Source organism: Meriones unguiculatus, chromosome 2 (genome assembly GCF_030254825.1).
Source record: "Meriones unguiculatus strain TT.TT164.6M chromosome 2, Bangor_MerUng_6.1, whole genome shotgun sequence".
NCBI classification, from domain to species: Eukaryota; Metazoa; Chordata; class Mammalia; order Rodentia; family Muridae; genus Meriones; species Meriones unguiculatus.
The window spans coordinates 66,998,639-67,021,254 of record NC_083350.1 but is presented as its reverse complement, the minus strand read 5'-3'; the positions used below and the strand labels follow the sequence as shown (position 1 = coordinate 67,021,254).

The following is a 22,616-nucleotide window of genomic DNA, read 5'->3' as shown; positions in this document are numbered from 1 at the left end:
TTTCACAGCCCTCTTGTCTTGAGCTGCCCTCCTATTGCTAGGATGACAAGCCTGTCCTGTATGGCTGACTCCAAATGGTCTTTGCATTGTAAATGCATCTTCCTGGGAGCCCTCCACTCCTTCTCAGAGCAGTTAACTCCTTTTCTGTGGCTCCCTGTGGCAACAACTCCTGCTTAGCTCCCAGAGGCTGCTAAGATTTCTCTGAACTTTCTTCACAGACATTTTTCTTGGGTAAACTCCACCAGCAAAGAACACCGTTATCTCCCTCAGAGTTGGTAATTTTAAGTCTGTCACCATCACACTCCTAAGCCAATGGGGATGTCTCTTGTATACCAGTAAAAGATTAGAATGCTAAACAGATAGGTGGACTTATCTTTAGGTAGAATAATAAGATGGATGGGTAAATAAGTTCTAGATGGTTAGGAAGACAAAATGCAATTCAAGGGTTACATTTCTTAAAAAAGGGGTTGGGGTGGATGGGAGGGGGAGCAACAACACACTAAGCAAGGCCTGAAATGGTGGATCCAACCAACATGCATACATAGTCAGACCCCTGTGGATTACCGACCCAGCTCAGAACAACTAGGTCAGACTTTCAGGGCATTGGTCCAAGTACCAGTTTTGCTTATCTTGATTTTTAGAGGTTATATGTTTTACAACATAAAATCTTGACTGACAGTAATGGAAGTGTTTTATTATAGAGAACTTTGAGCCCCATGAAAATCTTCGTTACTTCCCCAGAGCTTTATAAACATCTATGCTTTAAAATGTGTCATATTTTCTATATGTCCTCCCATCCTCTACCCAGCCTGGTACCAGTGAAACTTTGAAGTTTATTGATAATATTCTACGTAGTAAATAAATTATTTGACACTTAATATTTATTTAAAAACCAATATTTAAATATTAAGAGCTGAATAATAAAGACCCGATGTTAAATAAATATTTCAGTAATCTTACCAAAAATTGGTCATACTGCTCACGGTCAATGCTTCTTGTACAATAGATGTCCCCAGTGTCTTTCTCTATGTAGAACAAATTTGCAGGCTCTTTGTCCACTCCTGGTCCACTGATGGAGTAAAAGATGGTGTAATTCTGGGCAGCATCAGATTGGATCTAGAACAAGAAGAAACAATTTGGAGAAAGAACAAATACATCATGATCAATATGTTCATCTACCATCTGTGGGTGTTTGTTTATGTTGGTTTTTCAAGACAGGGTTTCTCTGTGTAGCCTTGGCTGTCCTGGAACTCACTCTGTAGATCAAGCTGGTCTCAAACTCACAGAGATCTGCCTGCTTCTGCCTTCCGAGTGCTGGGAGTAAAGGCATGCATGGCCATCACTGCCCTGCAAGAGTTTATTTTTAATCACTTTCTCTTTCCTCTGTTCCTTTGTCCAACATCTCCCATTTTATTTGAAATCTTGTCTCCATTCTTCCATGTGTGAAGTCAAAGACCCTTGTTTGATCCCTAATGTTTTACTATCCAAGTAGTTCTAAAGCCTGTGGAGCATCTCCTCTTTCTACACACAGTGCAGAAAACCTTTCTATAACTTCAAATTATTTGGGGTTGAAAACTATACAATCACTGTTGAAGTAATGCAACTTCTTGCACAATTAATTCTACATACCTCAGATTGTTCCAAAGCTGCCCTGTGCTTGCATTTCAGCTCGATGGCAGTAAGGCAGCTCACATACTGAACAGAACATTTGCCAATTTGGGGAGGGGAGGATTCATTTAAGTCAAATTAACTTATGTAAAATTGGTAGGCATACTCTATGCAAATTAACACTTAGAAACCTAGCAAAGGGTTAGAGAAATGGCTCAAGAGTACAAGTGTTTGCCACCAAGCCTGACAATCTGAGTTTGAATCTTGGAACCCACATGGTGGAAGGAGAGAATTAACTGCTTCTAGCAGTCAACTGATTCACACACGTTTCTCTGGCACATGTGTGCCCACCACACCCCCAAAAATAAATAAAATATTTTAAAACCACTTTAAAAACTGGTATTTGAATGAAGAAATTCTGTGGAATACCTCATTGTGATGACTAGATGATGTCAGTACAGTTGGTAATTTAAACCCTTCATTCAATGTATTGTACTCTATTTATTTATGCATTTTATTAGGTGTTGGGGATAGAGCTTGGGACCTGGTGCATGCTGGACAAACATACAACCACTGAGCCACAACCTCAGCCCATTAAAAGTTCTACCTTTTAAACCGGAAGGTTTAATGACAAGAATATTTAACACATATGAAATTAAAAAAAAAAAAACATAGAACATGCCTGCTGAACATGCTGCGGAAATGGACCTAGTGAGTTCTCCATCAGCGAACATGGAATGGGAGCCCATCGTCTCTTACTGCGCTTATGCACTGGGTCTTTGGTATGCCTCTTCCTAAAAACCTACATTTCATGGGAATGAAGAAATACAGTGTTACTGAACATTATTAAAATTGTCGTTTTTCCCACGTACAACAAGATGAAGAAAATAAGGGTGATACATGACAATATCATAAATAATCTCCAAGCATTTGTGTTATGTTTTTCAGCAAGCACACATACACATACACAAACACATACACATACACAGAGAGAGAGAGAGAGAGACCTCATACTATATTATATTCCCTAGTTCTACCTATATTTCCTAATGTAACCAGTTAGTAATCAGAATTTGATTAGTCATTGATATGAATATCTTTGAGAAGCCTTAGATTCCCTGACCCCAAATAGATGGTCAATTTACAAATAGGTAGGAACTGGTTTCATTTCATGTAGAATGGTACAAGTGAAATCCATTGAAACTCTGTCTACACACATTTATGTACTTCTGCAAAAATGTGAACATCATTTATTCAAACATCTTTCATGCAATCTGGATAAAAAGGATCATTTTTATAAGCATGAAGCATATTTTAAACTCAAGGAAGAGTGGTCTTTGCCGTCAAAAGAGGTTTAGTTGGGAAATTTATTTATAAATTTAATCAGTAGTTTTATAAGACTAAGATAAGTCAGTGTGCTGAGTTTACTTGAAGTGAGATGTGAAGTTTAGCAATCTTTTCCTGACCAAGACTCGTCACCCTTAAACACATGAAGATAAGATTATGATCAAGACACCCATATACATCCATTGGCTGAGAGATACACCCACTCTATAGACAGGGACCCTATAGAGCTTCCTAATGTGAGATCAGGTCTCTTTGATGGGTTCCACAAGCCCAGTCAGTTGGAAGGCAGCCACAGGGTGTGGTGCCACTGCCTGGCTTCCTTCACTGTTCTCTCAGATCTGCCCTGCCTTGCTCTTGTTCTTCAGGTTGGCGGTTCTTCATGCCACACCTTAAAATTTATCTGAAACCTCTGATACTCCATTGTTGCTCCTCAGGCATAGTCTTCATCAATACTAACTGTATAAATAGTGTAAATACCACTCTTTTTTGACAGTTTGGTCCTCAATTAGGAGAACATTGAGTGCAGAAGACAAACTACCCATTCGAGGATAACATGAGCTTTGTAGATGCAACAAAGGCCTTGAAAGGACGTCCTGCCCTAACACGCTTTACCTTTTTTTCTTTGGCTGACAGGACAATATCTAGCTCCTTTTGTTGCTGCCCCTGACTGTCTGCGAGGAGGATGGAGAACGTCTTCTTTTCGGAAGACAAAAGCAGGTCACGTGTTGTATAAATAGTGCCATCTTCTAGAACTCTGAAGGCTGGGTCACTGGACAGGATCAGGCTGGGCAACTTGAGACATTCCTCCAGATTCACTGCAATGAAGACATTTCACAGCAAGTGTCAGGTTAAACAAGGAGAGAACGAGTCTTACAAGACTTACAGCTGCACGGGAGGAGCAGAAGGAGGGTGGGACACCGCATACCTGCTATTCTAAAATGTAGGGCTGTGAAAGTAAACTAGTGAAGTTATGGATCCCCTTTCTTTTCCTTCCTTCCTTCTCTCTTTTCTTCCTTCCTTTTTTTTCTTCCTTCCTTCTTTCCTTTCTCCCTTCTCTTCTTTTTTTTTTTTTTAAGAAGTGGCTGAGGTTAGAGCCAAGGACTTCCTCTAAGAAAGACAAGCTTCTACCAACTGAGTTACATCCATGCCCCTCCCATTACTTTCATCATGAATTAGTTTAAGAAATAAACTATTGTCCTGCTTTTTTTTTTTAATTTGGGTTGATTCCACTTTCCCTAGTGTTCATGTGTTTGTCTACACAGATCCTTGACTTGCAATGGATCAACTTCATGACAGTGTGAAAGTGACATACATGTGGTAGACACTGACTGAGCCTGGGGCTTTAATAGTGATTTTTTTTTTTTTGTTAAGCAAAGGATATATGGTAAGACACTCCCTCTTGATGCTGGCCACAGTTATGAGCCACTCCTAATGATTCTGGGACTGGGAGAGAGTATGGGACCATGTCTGAAACTGTACAGTAGACCCTGATGAGAAGACATTGGTTGGTAACTTAGGTATGCTGAATGCATTTTTCATTTACATTTTTAACTTATAATGAGTTTAAGAGGATGTGACTCCATCACAAATTGAGAGCTCTCTAGAGGTAGATTAGTTAATGTGTGTGTGTGTGTGTGTGTGTGTGTGTGTGTGTGTAAATATGGAGAGAAATATATTTTTTTCTGTTTCATGATACATTGTTGACTTACATGGTTTTATAGTGCATTTTTTCATAAGATGGTGACAGTAGATTTTGAGATTAAGTTAAATTTTATTTGGCAATAAGATAAAAGTTATGTTGCAACAGATGAGAAACCTAGTATACTTTTATGCAATATTTCTCATTAATAATGCAAATAATATTCACATAAAATCTGACTGAGGTTTGATAAACTCAGTGCTTAATGCACATTGATGGCTGTGTAGTGAAATACACCGGAATTGTATTTGACTCTCACAAAGTATTCTGTGAAATAGACCACATAAGTGCTTAATAAATATTTATCCAACCAGAGGTGAAGATTTCATATGGAGCATTCCAACGTTTGTTTAATGTTTCATCAGCAAAGAAACCTGACATTAAGATTCTGGCAACAGAAAAGTTGACAAAACTCAAAATATGCTTCTGGTTTTGATGCCTTGGCTTTATTTGAACTAGGACAATTTTCTTAATTCTGTGATGTTTGCTACTTTTTCCTAGAAAGGAAAGATACAGAGCAAAATTTGCTCTTTTGACTACTTTGAACCACCATGAGCACAAAGGCACTACTTTTCAGTGTATGGCAAGTTGTAATGCAGGGCAGCAATTACATAGCTTTCATCCCAAAGTTCGCAAGAGCAGCCAAAAGCTAATTGCAGCAAGTTGCAACTGTTCACTTCCCAGCACAGATTCTCACCTTTGCCTACAGGTGTTTGGGCCTTAAGATGAGAGGGAACTTGAAGAGAAATTTTCTGACAGGCATCGCAAAATAATACCAGAACCTCAAAGAAATAAAAAAAGAATAAATCTAATTATCGTATTTGATCACACTTTTTCACGTTACAATTTTGTCTGATTGATAAAACTACTATCAATTCTAGAGAGAAATTCACTTTTTAATCCTCTACTTTTTCATATTCATATCCATACTTTTCATATTTTTCATGTTCATATCCATACTTTTTCATATTCATTTAGAAACTGGCAGGCACAGGAAACTGGCTTCAGGAACTCCAGAGTCATTTAGTATCAATCAAAAAAATTAAGTGAACAGTTCTTAGGACTACATCATTAGTATATAATTACAACACAACATATTACAATCCACTGAATTTATAGAGTATTACTTCCAAGATGCCACAAACCTCACAGATCTTTAGCCTGAAAAAGTACTGAATTCTAGAATTCTATAAGCACCGGTGCACTAACTCACCAATCTTTGTTTTATTATTGCTATTTGAGGTTACTGTTGAACAGAGAAATATCTGAAGATTTTTGAGGCTCATAGAAAATAATACTTAGAACCATCTTACTGTCATTAAATCACTTTTCAGACTGTCTTAGAACAGAAAAGAGAAAAACTTCAAAATCTAAGTGTTCTCAAGGCACCTAGATAAGTGTTTTAAACTTACAGAAGTCTCTGAATTTTAACTATATTTAAGGTGCAGCTATTAGTTAAAAACTATAGAACTCCAAAACAAACTCTCTTTAAAAAGTGAAAATCATGAGCTCAGAGAATTCTATAATTCAAAAACGTTTTTTATTTCTTTTGTGATACTTTATACTTACTTGTTTTGTCCTATTTATTAAAATAACTTCATGCTGATTTAAAAAAAAAAAGACCACAGCTAAAGTTCTCAGAACCATACAGATCAATTGTGATTTTGCTTTTTTGGAAGACCAAGTTCTAAAGTTATGGAACATGTTAACTGTCTAGGGATGAGCAAAATGGTTAATGTTCATATTGAGGATGCTGCAGTCTTTTAATGCAAGTCCAGGAGGTATGTTATAGCTGTTTAAAATAGGCTGTAAATTTGCTTTACAAATACGTTAGGCATATAATGTCGGGATCTGCAATTTTAAGGTCACATTTGCATACAGCTGCAGTTAAAATAACCACTTGTGAAAACAAGAGACATTCGTATCCATTTGGCTTTTTAGAAACGTCATCATCCGGAATTCCAAGAACTTCACTAGACTATGCCTCAGGTCTTCCTGAGGATCAAGTTCAGGTTAGTAATTGTCTACATGTATAGTGTGGGGAAAGCGCATCACAATTAGACATAGATGCATAAATAAACATGCACATTTGTATAGGCACAACCCTATGTACATACACGTGTATACGTATATTTTATAGGATATGTCTACATTTCCAACCCCACCCTCATTTTAGTTCCTTCCTGTTTTAGGACCCTGCATCAGGAATGGGGTGTAGACAGAAACAACGGAAGTTTCCAGCCCATCAGGAGTCCCTCTGCCTTCAAGTTAAACTAGGGTTTAAATTTGACTTGGAAGGAGTTGTTGCCTTTTCAGTCAGTATGGGGTTCAAAGATGAAAGGGCACAGGACAATAGGTTGGGCAGGGATCAGGACCAAAAGCAAGAAAAAAAAAAGTGGGTTTAACCACATTTTACTTAATACTTACTCCAGGCGGCCTTTTGTCTCAGGTAGAGGCAGTATGAGAAGCTGATCATCAACCCTAAACTATGAATTTTTTATATGGAGAAAGTGTTTGTGCCCATTCATGAAAACCCCCAGAATCTGAAAACATAATTTACAACTAAAGTATTTCTGGTAAAATACAAAATTAAATTAAAAACCAGAAAAAGTCACAATACAGAATTCCTGGATGAAGATTTGAGAAACTTTCCCCATCAAAGGCAAACATGGCAACCTATAAATTACAACCCAGGTGGAAGGCAGCTTCATGTCAAGTCTGGTGACTGTCACATTCCCCATGTTGAGTTAGACTACAGTCTCATGCTGAAAGTCCTCCCCATCCTTAAAGACTTCCTGAATGAACTAAAAGTGTCTTGAGTAATTCATGTCTTCACCCAGAATCCTTTTCTCTTTTTACTGCTCAGTGGAATAATCTGGAACATACATGAACTTTATGAATGCCTGATAGCTAAAGTAAATCTCAGACACTTCTGGGCCAAATGCCAAAGTTATTTCACTACTCCTCAAAAAGAAAAAAAAATCACAGCCAAAACTGAATGAGGTTTTCCCTTGAAAGACATTATCACACAGGCATGCATGGGAGCTTGGAGAGTAAGCGTAACCCTAGCCTGGATCGCAAGCCCCTCAGCTCTAAATTGCTCTCAAATCAGCTTTTCTTTCCCTCCATCTATCCTCGCTGCCTTCCTACTAAAGATTCTTTCAAGCCCCAGCTGGCAGGAGGAAGCAGGCTAGAGCAAGCCTAGTTCCCTAATCTTTTGGATGTTACTCACCAGGAGAAAGAAAAGGAGCTGCTTAGAGAAGGTGCTCCCTGGGGCAGCGGAGGCCACAGCCATCAGGAGTGGTCCCAATGGCCAGGGATGGTGAGCTGCTAATGGGATGGCACAGGGAGGCTAAGCAGATGCTGGCACTTGTCAAGATGCTCTGCAGCCACGTTGGCACAGCTGAGGTGGTTTTGGAAGAGAATCAGGATGCAGGTGATAAGCAACAGGAGGAGGAGTGACAGAATGGCCTCCTTCCCTGGCCAGTTGTCTTCCTTCCAGTCCAATTACCTGTGAATATAGAGAGGGTTTCCTACAAGTGGGGAGAGTGAGGCACAAAACACCCCATGCCCAGCCACTGGCTCCTCCTCAAAGCAGCTTTCAAAATTTCTCTGCCACTTAACACATAGTCAGAATGAGAAGACAACACCCTCCATGCTCAGCCCTCCTCCCTTTCCCCCCAGGTAGAGGCTGTGAAGTCCTCCCAGTTATTATGTCCTCCCACAGTCTCCCCTCCTTCTTGGCCTTAATAACCTGCCTTGCCCCCCGGGTGCAAACAGGAATTGTGCCTAAACGTCATGCAAAAAAAAAAAAAAAAAAAAAAAAAGTGATGCTTTGTCGAGCACATTGGCAAACCAGAGGACGGAGGCTTGTGCAATCGCCTCCATCTGGACTTATCTCCCCATCAAAGCATTCAGGTAGGGCCTATGCTGTGATGCACTACAGCTTTGCCAGAGAGATGACATTCCAGCTGATGCCACAGGTGAATTGTGTCTGTCCTCTATTATTTTCTGTCTCCTAGGAGTCAGTCTTGTAGACACTACAAGGAATATCCTAAGTGTATCAACCTCATTAAAAAAAAAACACCTAATAATAATAATAATAATAATAATGTAACAAGGACATAGTTTCCTTATTGTTTTCTTTTGGTTACACTGTATTTTTGTTATACTGTATTTTTGTATTCTTATCTCCCCTGCCCCATGCAGGACAACTAAAGTCTACTAGACCAATCACATTAGAATCATTCCATTCATCCTAATTAGTTGTACATTACAAGTGACATGGAAGCTGACCTAGGGTATGGGTGTAATGATGTCATAGCAGTCAGGTTTTATAAATACCAATGATTCTTGCAGTGAGGACCTCAGAATCTTCTTTAGTTTAATTCAATATCTGTTGCATTTGATAATAGTGGTAAAAGTTGGAGTAGGATAATAAATACTGTCATGTGTTAAGTTTTAGGTATATGGTAGAATGAGATTCATAGTTTCTAGGCCATTGCTATGAATCAATAGCCATAGCAGACATCTGAGACCAACAGGGGCTTCTTTTAGCTAAGGATGGAACCTTGGGAAAGTAAACCTTCTCTTTGCATTCATGAACAGAAATTGCTGAAGTGGGCTGGAGAGACTCCACCTGAATTGGAGTCTTTTGAAGTGTGGTGGTGCATACATGTAATCTCAGCGTTCAGGAGGAGGTGGTGGAGGTAGGGATTGAGACATTCTGAAGATCCTCTCTGGATCTTCAGAAAGTTGAAGGGCAACTAAGATACAGGAGACCTTGTCTCAAAAAAAAAAAAAAAAAAAAAAAACAAGCGAAAAGTTTGACAGTAGAATCTATGTCTGCCTGCTACCCAAAGCACTGCCCTTTGTTTTTATCTCTTTATTTGCTGAGGCTACCTAAAGTTTTGCGAAGATGTACTCATTGAACAAATACAGAGAGATTTGCACGCTAGGCTTTGTGCCCTGATAAAAAGGAATAGCATTCAAGGAGAAAAAGAACATTGGCAATCTCCTGAAGCTAAAAATAATTATACTTTTTGGAGACTGCATAAAAGTTTAAAGGATGGGAAAGGACACTACGGCAAATATTAAAGACCTTAACACTTAAGAACAAAGTAAATAACAGATCTTAAGTTCATAGTTCAGAGAATTTATTGTATGTATGTAAATATTTCATAATCTCTCGTTTACCATAAAGTTACAGTCATAAAGAGAAAGCTTGGCATGGAAAACCTCACATGGTAGGTGTATTTCTTTGATCATTAGCCTAAGGTGCATCTCTGTATGAACCTAAACTGTGCAACGTATTTCATAGAAATTGGTTACGTGTGATCAATTTATAGGAATAGCTACTTAAGACAAAATTCAAGACCCTAAAACAGTTATTTTTAAACAACACTAAGGTCACTGTCAGGTGACCCCATTCATTCTAAGAGACTAGATATGTAGAAATACTGAACTGATAAAACTATAAGAAAGTACTTTGTGTCAAATACTCGTGAATGGAGGAACTCAGACTCCGGAGTGGAAGTATCTTACAAGAAAATGTATAAACAAAGAAAAGGGAACGTCTCACCTATTGAAAACAACATCCTGAATTGGAGTCTTGAGCTCAGTATACTACAAAAACAAAACAATCAACAAACAAGCAAACAACTTGAAAAAAAAAAGAAACATTCGGTTTCTGCTATCTCCTCTGATTAATATTTTCTCTGGTGACCTTCAAAGTTGAACATTTAAAATTTATTCTTAATTAAAACATTATTGCTAATTGTTCCTCTTCTGTGTTAAGCAGCACATTATTCAATGCTGACTTTGAACACAAGAACACATTCTTACCGCCTAGAGAGAAAAACACAGCAATTCCATTGAACTTGGAAATCATCCAAGTAAAAGGTCATTAAAATTTCTACAGTATTTGTGAAAAATTAGTAGGAGTGATTGCTTAAGGGTTATTTCAGAGATTACTAGTTAATTTCACATTAAGTGACCGCTCCAAATTATTATCAAAACTGTTGTCAAGCTTAAGAAAAGAAAGGTCAGCACTCATCCGAGGGTAATTGAGGGCTCTCTCTATTGAGCACACACACTTATTCAAACTGGCTTAAGAGAAACATAACCTCCTTCACATAAATGCATCACAACTAATTTAACTGGACATTTAAGACATTCCTTATGATTACTCACTGTAAGAGTCATGTTTACACATATATTTTTGGGGTAGATTCACAGTTATTTCTTAAGCGATAAGGAATTTTGTATTTGCCATGTTTTAACTTAACCCCTGTAAATTAGGCATATCAGAACTGGATGTTGGGGTACTTGATAGGTTAGGACATTCATATTTCTAAATTCTGCATTCCCTTGGTGAATTTCAATTAAACATAACAAACACTTAAGGTCTCTAATAGCCATAGTTGTGTCATAAAATAGCAAAACATTCATTAGAAAGGAACACAGCTCTATATCTATTATCATTAATAAGATGAATAAGAGCTTTTTATTTACAGACACAGTAATAATATACAAAATAGATATGGGCAATATATGTATAGAGTAGATATAGGATGAAGAGAGCAAAAGAATGTAGTAACCTTTGGAATATTTTTAGAAGATCTACAATAAGGACACATTTCTCTGCTTTATAGTTGTGTTAACTATAGTTTCTTTTGTGTAAATGGATTTAAGAGTGATTATCATTAAACAAAAGAAACTAAGACTCATTAAAGCATACACCCTCTATGAAATAGCCTCAATTAGCCACTGGCCTCCAATTATCATTATGCTATGATGCTTCTGCAATCAATCCCTAGCAGAAAAATCTTCCCGCACTGGCATAGGTCAGGGAACATGAGTCTGAAAAAAAAGTGCTGAATTTGGAAACACCCAGATTCCATTCTCAGGGTTTGACTTTATGTTGGAATGGGCTCAATCTGTTGCCAGTCATCAAAGAATCCTTGTCCACAGTATGTCTAGAACTGATGAATGATCATTTATCTACTGTGTCTAAAATGCTGCTAGAAAAATGTGAAGAGAGCAAGATGAACAGGGGAGAGAAACTGCACGAAGGTGAGTACAGTACTGGCAAACAGAAATGAAGTCTAGGTAGGAAATCAAAAAGTAGAAGGAACATGTAGTCACAGGTTTACACTGGCACAGAATTGCAGCGTTTCAGGAGCTCAGGGTAGACTGGCATATGCTGGAGACCTAACGAGGTGAACACCAGGTGATCACTGGTGTCACTAAGGTTAAGAAATGAATGTGTCCTTTAATGGAGACTGACCTCTAGCTTGGAATTAGGTTGCATAAGGAATGGAAAACTCTACACAGAGGGGAACCTGGGAAAACATATAAGCAGGAAAACGGACTGAAAGGAAATAGACTGAAGGGAAAACTGGTCCATGTAGAGCCAACTTTTCTCACCTGATAGCATCTCCCTATGCCTCTGGGCTGTGCTCATCTTTTTGGATGTAGACACAGTTTCTAGTCAAAGTGTAATGAAAAAAAAAAAAAAAAAAAACCAGGTAAGGAAGAGGCTGCAACACAGTATGGGGTAAGGAACGATTCTACACAACCCTGTGTGCTTATAGAGACGAGAGAAAGTAACCCAGCAAGATGGAGAAGGAAAGCGACACTGGTAGAGTCACTGTTGCAGGAAGAAATTCATGACATCTCTTCAGAGACGAGGAGCATTTAGAGGAGATAAAGAAGCCGGAAGAAAAGCAGCCTTCAGTGCAGTCCTGCACCAGGAAGTGTTTTGAGACATTAGGTAAGACAGAAAGAGATTCAAGAAGAGTTAAGCCACATGAATCAAAACATTGTAAATAACAGATTTTTCTCTAATTGTTTCCAATTTTTCTAAAAGGTTGGTTGTTAAAGATAAACCAGCATACCATTGATAATTTATTTTATGGGATTTGCAATAATCTTTTTTTCCTAATGGTAACTTTACACACATACACACACACACCACATACACATCACACAAAACACACACACATAGTTCCCTTTCCTATAGAAGTTACAGAATAAACCCACATGTTGAATGGAAGTTTAAAAACAACAACAACAACAAAAAAGCTCAGTGGATCAGCAGAAGGTATAAAGAACTAAACGCCTTCTATATCGGGACCAGTCTCATGGATTTACCTTCTTAAAACTCAAATGTGCTATTATCAAGCATGCAGGATGGTTCACACAACTCTGTGCTCTTGGAATCAGGTATTATGGTCTAAGATAGCTACCCAGCTGTTCTACCAATATGCAATATTTAAACTATGACAATGTAGGAGTTCCTACCCATCTGCATTTGGCAGTTGCAATTTGATCTCCAGCTGACAGAAAACTGACTAAAAAGAAGCAGCCTTGAGCAGAGTTCCATTGGGTGGATCCGGTGAAAAGGCTAGTCAGCATAATGAGCCTCTCTGCCCTTCCCAACTACCTCCCAAATGGGAACCAGGGTGAGGTGATCCAGAGGCAGGACTCAAAGGTATGAAGCAAACACGCTTGATTGCCTGTCATTCTCTATACAACTGTCAGGCTCCAAAAATGTATTTCTTATGTATAGTTACTACATTACCATGTAAATGGGAAGCATCTTCATTTATTCTGCTACTTACTGCCACATTACTTTATTAACTAGCATATGTATGTATAAGTGGTTATATTCCAAATTTAGAAACTTATCTTTTGATGTGTGTGTGTGTGTGTGTGTGTAGGTATGTACATACCTCCCATAAGTTTTTAGTCAGGGAGGTCACAGAACCTTCCAAAGTAATACAGACTATTCCTATTGTTTTTATTGCTCATCAAGAACTTGTTAGTAATACCCGATTGCTGAATACACCATGCACTTTGGTCACTGCACATAGAGAAATCAAACTGTAGCTGAGCTGGAAACTCCTGGCTCCCTTCTGTAGTGCCAGAAGATGTAGGCTGCCACAAGAGAAAAGCCACCAGCAGTATTACCTCGCTGTGAATCCTGCAAATTACCATAATGACCTGCCAAGCAGGATGTACCCTCAAATGCAGTAATGAAAGGCGCTAGAGGGTCTAATCACTTTCTGATTGATTTGGGGCCCTATGCACAAGAGGGAATTCATGCTAGGTACTGTTGTTCTAGCCAAAAGCTGGTAGCTGGGGAGCTCTTAGGTGCTATGGGGAAAATCTACTACTGTTTTTTTTTTATCAACATACATATTATCAAACTGCTTTCTAAATATTTGTATTTATATACTTAGATTAATGGTGCATCCATCTTCATCGATGGAGGTGATGATTAATGCAGAGGCCCAGAACCATGCAGAGGATAGCTGGGAAAAGGCAAGGATGAAAGAATCAAAATTCAAAAGGATTGTGTGTTGATGCAATATTCCTTCCCAGAAGGCACTGAGATAGCTTAGGAAGGCACAGTTTCTAAGTTCTACTTTTCTAGCTTCTCATACTTAGAAGTCATGTCATGAAGAAGGTCGTAGAGTTAACTGGTTTTCAACAGGAATCATCCTGCTAGAAATACTTTGGTAGACACAGTGTGTGTGTGTGTGTGTGTGTGTGTGTGTGTGTGTGTGAGTTTGTGTGTGTGTGTATGTGTGTGTGTGTGTGAGTGTGTGTGTGTGTTATTCTGAAACTTCTAATGAGACAAGAATCACATTGTGTGCACTGAAAAGTGGCACAGATTTAGAAGCACCAGATGTTGAGCCATCAGAAACTGATTGTTGCAAAGTCCTCACAACGGAAGGAGAGAACGGAAGGAAAGGCCAGTCAAGATGGAACCTGTGTGATTTTAGCTTATGCATTCCTTCCCAAGGGAAGCCAATTATATGAGCCAGCTCTAGCATGGGAGGCTCTTCATCCAGTAATGATATGTAAGATGTCAAAAACTTAACCTGGATCTTAAGACTGGAGGCTTGAATGGAGATGAAGGCATTGAAACTGTTTATAGTCAAGTCAAAGCAGCTGAAGACTGATGTGGATGAGGGTTCACATTGTCATGCCAAAGTCCAGCTTTGGCAGGTCCAGGAGAGAATCTGGTACAAGATGCAGAATCCCTATTCACTTTATCTCTTGAGTCACTGAGCTGATGGCTCAGGCAACTGATCACTACAGATGACTGAAAGAACAAGAAAGAGGAAGGGAGCCCAGGATTCCTTCTCTAGAGACCTGGGACTGGCTGCACTGCTGCTAAGGAGAAAAACTTTAACTGACCAATTTTTCCTCCAACCAGGGCTGTAAGAGGTGGCTTCTAGCCAAAAACTGCAGGGGGCTCTAAAAGAAGGCTCTTTGATCTGTAGATAAGCCTCTTTGTGGAGTTCTCCAGTAGGCTAAAGTACACCTGTTATCTAAGAGAGCTGAGGGTGGAGGCCTGAGTCTGTTAACTATTTTGTTAATACACAAGGAAATAAGAATTAAGAGAGACAAAAAATCAGACATATAGAGCTGTACATAATCGTACACATATTCAATGGGCTCGAAAGGAGCTCCTTACATACAGACAGACAGTTGACATACACTCATGTAACATATATACAAAAAACAGACAGACACATTTACATGCAAACACATATCTACATACATATTTACAACTCATGGATGAAGAGAAGTCCAGTGGGCTCCAAGCAATGCTTATTCTCTGGTCACCGCTCTTGCACTTTTGAGACAAAGCTCTCTGCATCAGGAAAGGAATTGCCTCATAATCAAAAAGGCAATTAATCACAAAACAGAAGAATTAAAAAATACAACAGGTTGCATGGCTTTCTTTTTTCCTTAAAACTAAACATTTCTTATCTATGTATCCATTACACAAGTTCATAGTGAGTTCAGAATGACAAAGTTTGACAAGTCCATATATATCTTTTCAATTAAGACTGACTGGGCTTCACATTTTTCAGCTATCTCTTCGTTTATAGTGAGTTCATGACAATAATTGTATTTGTCTATCATTCCAAGATACAAAGTCAATTTAGAATGATAGTATTTTATGTCATAAGCTGACAAGGTATAAGGAATTACAACAAAACAGTTTTTATATTTTGACATTAAAGCTTGTACTTAATTTAGACATTCTTTGGTAGCCCCATTATATTTTGGGTTCATGGAAAGTTTAAACAAACTTGCCAATACTTATGGTGTCTACCAGGATTCATGGTATCATCTTCAGTTAAGGCTATCTGAAGCCACAAATCTTGTCTCAAGCCTGTCTCCTAGTGAGGGATCTATAGGTCCATAAAGAACCTGTGGATTTATTGCAGCCGTAAACTTCTAAAACTGTTTTAGAAATCCTAAAAAGAAAGAAGGAGTATCAGAGGCTGGAAGCAATTCTAGGGGTGTATCACAGTACAGACCTTGAAAAATACTGGTTTGCCTTCCAGAAAGCCTGTATGCCTACTGAACTCATTGAACAGAATGGTTCTTGACAATTGCAGAGGTGAGGCTGGGGAGTGGGGGATGGATGCTAAGTCTAAGAAGGAGATAGAGAAATAGGATGGAATTAAACGGTCTGAGAGATTACCTCAGCGCTTCAGAGATGAAGACTTTAGGCCAATGTGGACTACCCAAGAAATAGTGGAAGAAATACAGAGCAACAGGGGGGTGGGAGAAAAGTTTGTCAGAGACAGCACAGAAATGTGAAGATGAGGAGCATCTGGATAGGAATATAAAAATCATATGTCCTAAAGGAAAATGAGTTTTACGAAGCTGTAACAGAAGCTAGGGATATAGCTCAGATTGCAGAAGATTCTTAGCATGCAGGAAGTCCTAGGTTTTTATCCCCAACACCAGAAAGTTGTGCCTCATATCTCTAATCCCAGAACACAGGAGGTAAGCACAGGAGGACCAGAACATCCTCAAGCTCAAGGTCAACCTGGGCTACATAGGACCTTATCTCCAGAAAAACAAACTGTCAGAACCACTGAATTTGCCCAGATGGTTGGATCCAACAAAGAAGTGGACAGCAGCTAACAAGCTAGGAAAGTAATTCATGAACATAATTTTAGGCAAATCACAAAAATCAACAGAAAAGCTGATGAACCAGGTTTGCAAAACTAGAGGTGTCCCAGGAGACCTCATCACAAGAAAGGACAATGGAAGACCTGCCACAGAGACCATATATCATTGCTACTATTAACAGCGTCATACAAGGACATTTGACACTGCCATCCCAAATCAAGGCTCATAGCTTTGAGTTCCTGGTAACCCTGTTTCCCTTGCTCAAATATCATTTTTTTTCACAACTATTAACTATCTACTTATTCAGGGTGCCATATGGTGGAGAGAGAAACTCTATCCCTTTTGCTCTGCCTCTCACAAAAATCTCTCAAGGAAAATGTCTTCTACATGGAGAAAATGATAGTGACTTATGCAGCCATTATATTCAAAACCATATTCTAAGCACTTTACTGGCACTGGTTTAAACATCATATCCATTCCCCATTAAGGATTACTTCTAATTGAATATAGGTTGACTTAAAAATTAAAGAGGGAAGTAACTTGTTGTAGTTAACTCTTATGGAAGGAACAGAGTAGAGGTTCAAACTGAAAAGCCAGGTTGAGGAGCTCGTTTGAGGCAAGACTGTCACAATTGTCACTTGGAAGTAATGGCAGGATCAGTACATTGATGCAGAAAGGCTAGGAGGCCAGAGGAGGCAGGGAACAGAATAGATGCTGAATTCTTATTCTTGGATAATAATACATGAGGAGATGGATGGAGAGGCCACAGTATCTGTGTGGAAACAAAGCCATAAAGATATTTTGGGGTCCTCTAAGTCTTGATTTTACAGGTAATATCTTCACATATAAATAAAATACTAAAGAAGGTGGTGAATACAGTGAATCTTTTGCTCTGTTTTGTGTAAAGAACAAAATATTTCTCTAGATAGGGACCATGAAAATCAGAAGCTCTAGTCCTTTCTGTTTGGGTAATTATGTCCAGAGTAACTCAGTAGCCCAATTGAAGTTAAGAGGTGGTAAATTGATATTTGAGGTTTTCTGGTCACATTCAACAGAAAAAGGTCAAAGGTGAGAGAGGAGAACTAGACAGAAATCATCACCATTACCACAAACACCACCATAATTATAATGGCTAACATTCACTGTTTGACTTCTACACATCAGACATACTGTCAAATTCTTAATATGTATTATCTCAGCTCATGCTTGTAACAAGTCCATGAAATGGGTCCTGTTATTATCACATTTTATAGACAAGTAAATTGTGACTTGTAGAATTTAAATAACTTCCTCCCAGTCAGAGAGCTGTGAGTGGTAACATGGAATTTTAACCTACTGATACCAGCTAGGTCACTGTAACTGCAATAAAATGTTAGAGTCAGAGCTGGGAAGGTGATTCAATGGGTATAAGCAACAGCCATGCAAGCATGAAGACTTAAGTGTGAATCTTCACAACCCATGTTCTTTTTCTTTTCATTTCTTTTGATGCCGTTTTGAATTACTTTTCTACCTGAAAACTGATTACATTTGCTTGGGACAAAGATCTACCATGAATCAGAAAAATACGACACAGGGTTAACGTTGACCCATCATAATCATCATAATCATGTACTTAGGATTAACAATAAATTAAAGATGTACCAAGAATCTTTATAAAAAAGACAAAAGGAAATATTGAGATTGACTAAGCCCGTGTGCAGTAGTCAGACTGTAGTCATTTGAGTATAAATATTTAAACAAAACAAATTAGAAAGCTTTGTTTACCAAAACTTCCTCTGAAATTCCAGTAAAGTTCCCTCTATTGTTTGCTGATTTCATGTTCAGTGATAAGATGATTTAAATGTCTGTTGCAAACAGTAAGTTTCCCTTTTCTATATTCGTTTTCAATTTCTTCAAGTTTTCTGTCTTATCTCGTGATTTAGGTCTTTTTCACCTCTCAGAATCCCGTTAACTGACAGTGAGATGAAAGCTGTCTCACTGCTTTTATTTTAGTCCGTATGCCCATGCTTCACCTTTACTATCTCCCACCTTCACTGAGCTGTTTTTTGATGGTATCATCTCCCGGTAACAGGAAAAGGCCAGGAAAAGAGCAAATCATCGGCTTCCTGAGGATGATGGGCTTGGCTGCTCATCATGCCCCCTGTGCAGACTCTCTGCATACACAAACTGTAAACACTGATCTGGCTCCAACTTGCAGCTCATCCCTCTCAAGGCTCAACTTTCCTGCTCTAATACACAACTCAACTCCTTTCCCCAACCCCCAATGTCAGCAGAGGCCGATGGTGCCAGGGGGGTAACTCTGAGTCTGACATTCAGGAACTCTTCTTCTCACACTGATTCTGCCATCCTGCTCTCCTCAGCTGTGAGACCTTGAACTAGAGAATTAGTGCAACTCTGGCCCTGATTTCTTATCCACCTAAAGGCATAATAAGAGTCTCTACTTGGTGTTTCTTGTGGCTCACAGGACAGTGTGTGTAAATCATATGGTTAATCTGTGCCTTGAAGTGCATGGCTAACACATGTGGTGACTACGCCAGGAAGGAGAAGGGAGGTGGCTTCCCCGTCTGCAATTAGGACCACCATAAAGCAGCTGTCCACTCTGCTCCCAGTCTTGTCTTCACTTGTCATACACTTTCCAGGAATTTAGCACCTAGAATTCCAGAACTATTCTCTGTGTATGTACAAGGGTGTGGTCAAGGGTACAGTATTTCATAGTCTGCACCTTTACGGACCACAAAACTACCCTACAGGGAAGAAAGGGGTGTATCAAGGCTCACTGGAGGTTTAGAGAGATGAAAGTAGATGCTGGACACTAGAAAGCAAAACAACAAGAGAAAACCTTCCAGTATTAGAAACACTTTTGAAAATTATACAATTTGCTCAGTGGACACAGTTTAATGGATTTGCTATTCTCAAGCTCTACATCATAAATTCATGTTTCAATTTCTTCACTTTTTTTATCTCTCCTATTGAGGTTCAGAGGTTCTTTTCTTTTCTCCCTCTTCCCATGATTCCATGGTCCTTTTAGTGTGTGTATGTGTGTGTGTGTGTGTGTGTGTGTGTGAGCGTGCACGCGCACGTGTGTGCGTGTGTAGCGTGTGATGATCTTTTGACACTTTTGGTCACTGCATTTTATCACAACAGTAAAGGAATTACTATATATGCTTTCATACATGTATTTAATGTGTTTGTGTCATTTTACCCCATTATATCCCTCTTCCCTACAACTCCTGCTGAAGGTCTCAACAAGTCCACTCTTATTTTACTTTTTGGTCTTTTGTTGCTGTTTGTTTGCCTGCTTATTTTGTTACCTACTAAGTTTAATTAGAGTTACTTGAATGAGCATGAGTAGGGGCTTATTTACTTGAGCAAGGATAACCTATTAGTAGCCACGATACTGAAGAAAATAACAAAATTTCCCCCAGCAAAAACAGATGGCAAAATAGTGGTATACCAATCATCCCCGACAAAGCATGGGACATTAGGAAATCTTTCCTCATCCATGATGGACTGTTGACTGGCCCAGTCTTGTTCAAGCTTTGAGTTGACTGCCATAGTTGCTGTGAGTTCACAAGTTCAATAGCCACATCACATCCAAAGACAGCATTCCACAACCCTCCTCCTCAACCTCCAGCTTCTAAAATCCTTCCACTTCCTCTTCTATGACATCCTCTGAGCTTTGGAGGGAGTGACATAGATGCCCTGTTTAAAGCACTCAACAGTCGCTTATTCTCAGCTTTGACTAGCTATGACTCTAAGCATTAACCATCTCCCTCTACAAACAGAAACTTTCCTGACGAAGGCTGACATCAACACTAATTTATGGTTATTAGCATAAATATTTATAGGGCAGCTTGACAATTTGTCCATTTAGCAAAACAACAGTAGTAGGTTACCCCAAGGGCTGATGTTTTCCTGAACCAAGGGTTTGTGACAGGGTTTACAGCACCAGATATGAATTATTTACTCTGAAGGAGGCCTTGAATCCAATCAGGAAGTGGTTGGCTAAGCTTGTGTCAGTTATACCACTATTGCACCCTGTGTCCTACAGACACAGGGCCCATTGATGACTTTCCCCATTGGACTGCATAATATCCTTCAGTACTATAAAAGCTATATGGCAGGGAGGAAGCTTCCAGGTCAGTTCCACTTTTATTTCCCACAGCAGCCATATATGCTAACTCCAGCAATCGGGTCTTACCATCTGGTTGCGGGCACTTACATCTGGTTGTTGTGCCATTATAGCTAATGTAAAGTGGTTAGAGAGTCACCCACACCTTTGTCTTCTTATCTCTCTCCAGTCTTGTTCTTTCAAATCCTCTTTTTATGTCACCAACAAGTTTATCAAGGCATTCTCCTAAACAGAAGTATTCACTCTTAAAGCAGAGTTTAATTTGAAAAAAAAAAATGTGAAGATAATCTCAGCTCAAATGAGAATGCAGTACAACCACAGAGGCCCCACAGATACAATCAGAAAAATAGGATTTACTTGTGAAACTGATAAACTGTTGTTAATGATAAGACAATGTACTTCCCTTTAGATGCTTAAAAAAAACATGGTAGGTGGTTCAAGCCTGTGATCCAGCAATCAGGAGACAAAGGCAAGAAGATCATCTCCAATTCAAAGCTAGTTTGATTTCATTGTGAGTTCTAGGCCAGCCAGAGCTATATAACTAAACCTTGTATGTATGTATGTTTGGATGGATGGATGGATGGATGAATGAATGAATGAATCAAATGGTATTAGGAGTATCTTCCAAATTGTATGAAATGAGAATCTTCTGAATTCCTTTTTCTATAAGAAAGAAAGGCTCAGCTTCATATTGTCATTGTTTTGAAGATCTTTGTAAGAGTCATAGATTTAAAAAATTACTTTTCTTATCTTTTTTGTTTTTGTTTTTTATATCACATATACTTTCATAGACTAGTTTTAGTTTTGTTTTTATTTTAATTCTAGAGTTTAATAGTCTCTTTATAAATAAAGGAAAAATTATAAGCAATCAAAACCAAACCAAAACAAAACAAAACAAGGCTCAGCTTCATGTACCAATAGCATGTTTGTGAGCTGCACTACCCCCAGGATTTGTTTAACCTCATCACTATCATTTTTTTTGAGACTGTATTTTAAATGCAACATTTCTGCCTTCAGTTTCCTTCCTTGACTTCTTCCTGCTTTCTTTCAAATTCTTTCTATCAACGGTTATTACATGCACATAAGTATTTCATATACATATATTCTTAACTATAACCTGTTGGGTCTGTATAATGACACTCGTATGCCCACCTCTTCAGTGCTGACCATTTGGAACTGAACGACCAACGGGGTTGCTTTTCATGGGGAGGATGGTCTCTCACAGTCCCAATTTCACTCACTTTTCTATCATTCTTCGTGTAGGGTTGAGGCCTTGTGAGCTTTTCTTCAATGAGTTTGGCAGGTTTGACGGTGTCTTCTTTGTTCAGCTCACATTTTTGTGGCCATGTTGGGGAGATATTTTTACAGTATAGTCTCCAATAGGAGGCTAGGAGACAATCTTACAGGAAAGTCCATGATTCTCTGAGTCTTACAGCCTTTCTGTCTTCTCTCCCATGATGTTCACCAAGACTTAATATGGGGTATTTTGTAAATGTATCCTTTGAGAACGGATTCTACAACACTGAGGATGAATTGGTTGATATTTTCTGTAGTGCATTCATATCTATCTCTCTGTAAAGAAGCCAATGGTTTCTGAAGATTAAGGAACAGAATATTTTTCATTTCCTGAAATACAATAGTAAAACTCTGTACATCAAACTATTAGGGCCAGATAATTGGCCCAGTGGCCTTAACACAATGAACAGTAAGTAGTACTTATACACTTTTAATAACTTCTTTCCACTGTTCCAGGTGTCTTACACCTGTTAATCTACTCACAAGCTTGAGAAGTATGAGGAGCGAATATATTAACAGACATGGAATAGATGCTATTATTATTCCACGTTAAAGAAAGCAAACCTAGGGCATACAGTGACTCTT

The 22,616-nt window shown here is 38.8% G+C and overlaps 1 protein-coding gene across 2 annotated transcripts in view; it reads right to left on the bottom strand.

The window, feature by feature from the left end:
* Dsc1 (desmocollin 1) overlaps positions 1 to 8,323 on the bottom strand; it is a 31,537-nt gene extending 23,214 nt beyond the window's left edge. For both annotated transcript variants that reach the window (XM_060377640.1, XM_060377641.1), the window contains exons 1-5: positions 7,887 to 8,323; positions 5,352 to 5,436; positions 3,568 to 3,770; positions 2,291 to 2,410; positions 961 to 1,116 (exon numbers count right to left, since the gene is read on the bottom strand). In XM_060377640.1, the coding sequence (XP_060233623.1) occupies positions 961 to 1,116; positions 2,291 to 2,410; positions 3,568 to 3,770; positions 5,352 to 5,436; positions 7,887 to 7,949 (627 nt within the window). In that variant the 5' untranslated portion in view covers positions 7,950 to 8,323. The remainder of the gene's footprint in view (positions 1 to 960; positions 1,117 to 2,290; positions 2,411 to 3,567; positions 3,771 to 5,351; positions 5,437 to 7,886) is intronic.
* Between the last annotated feature and the right edge of the window lie 14,293 nt (positions 8,324 to 22,616).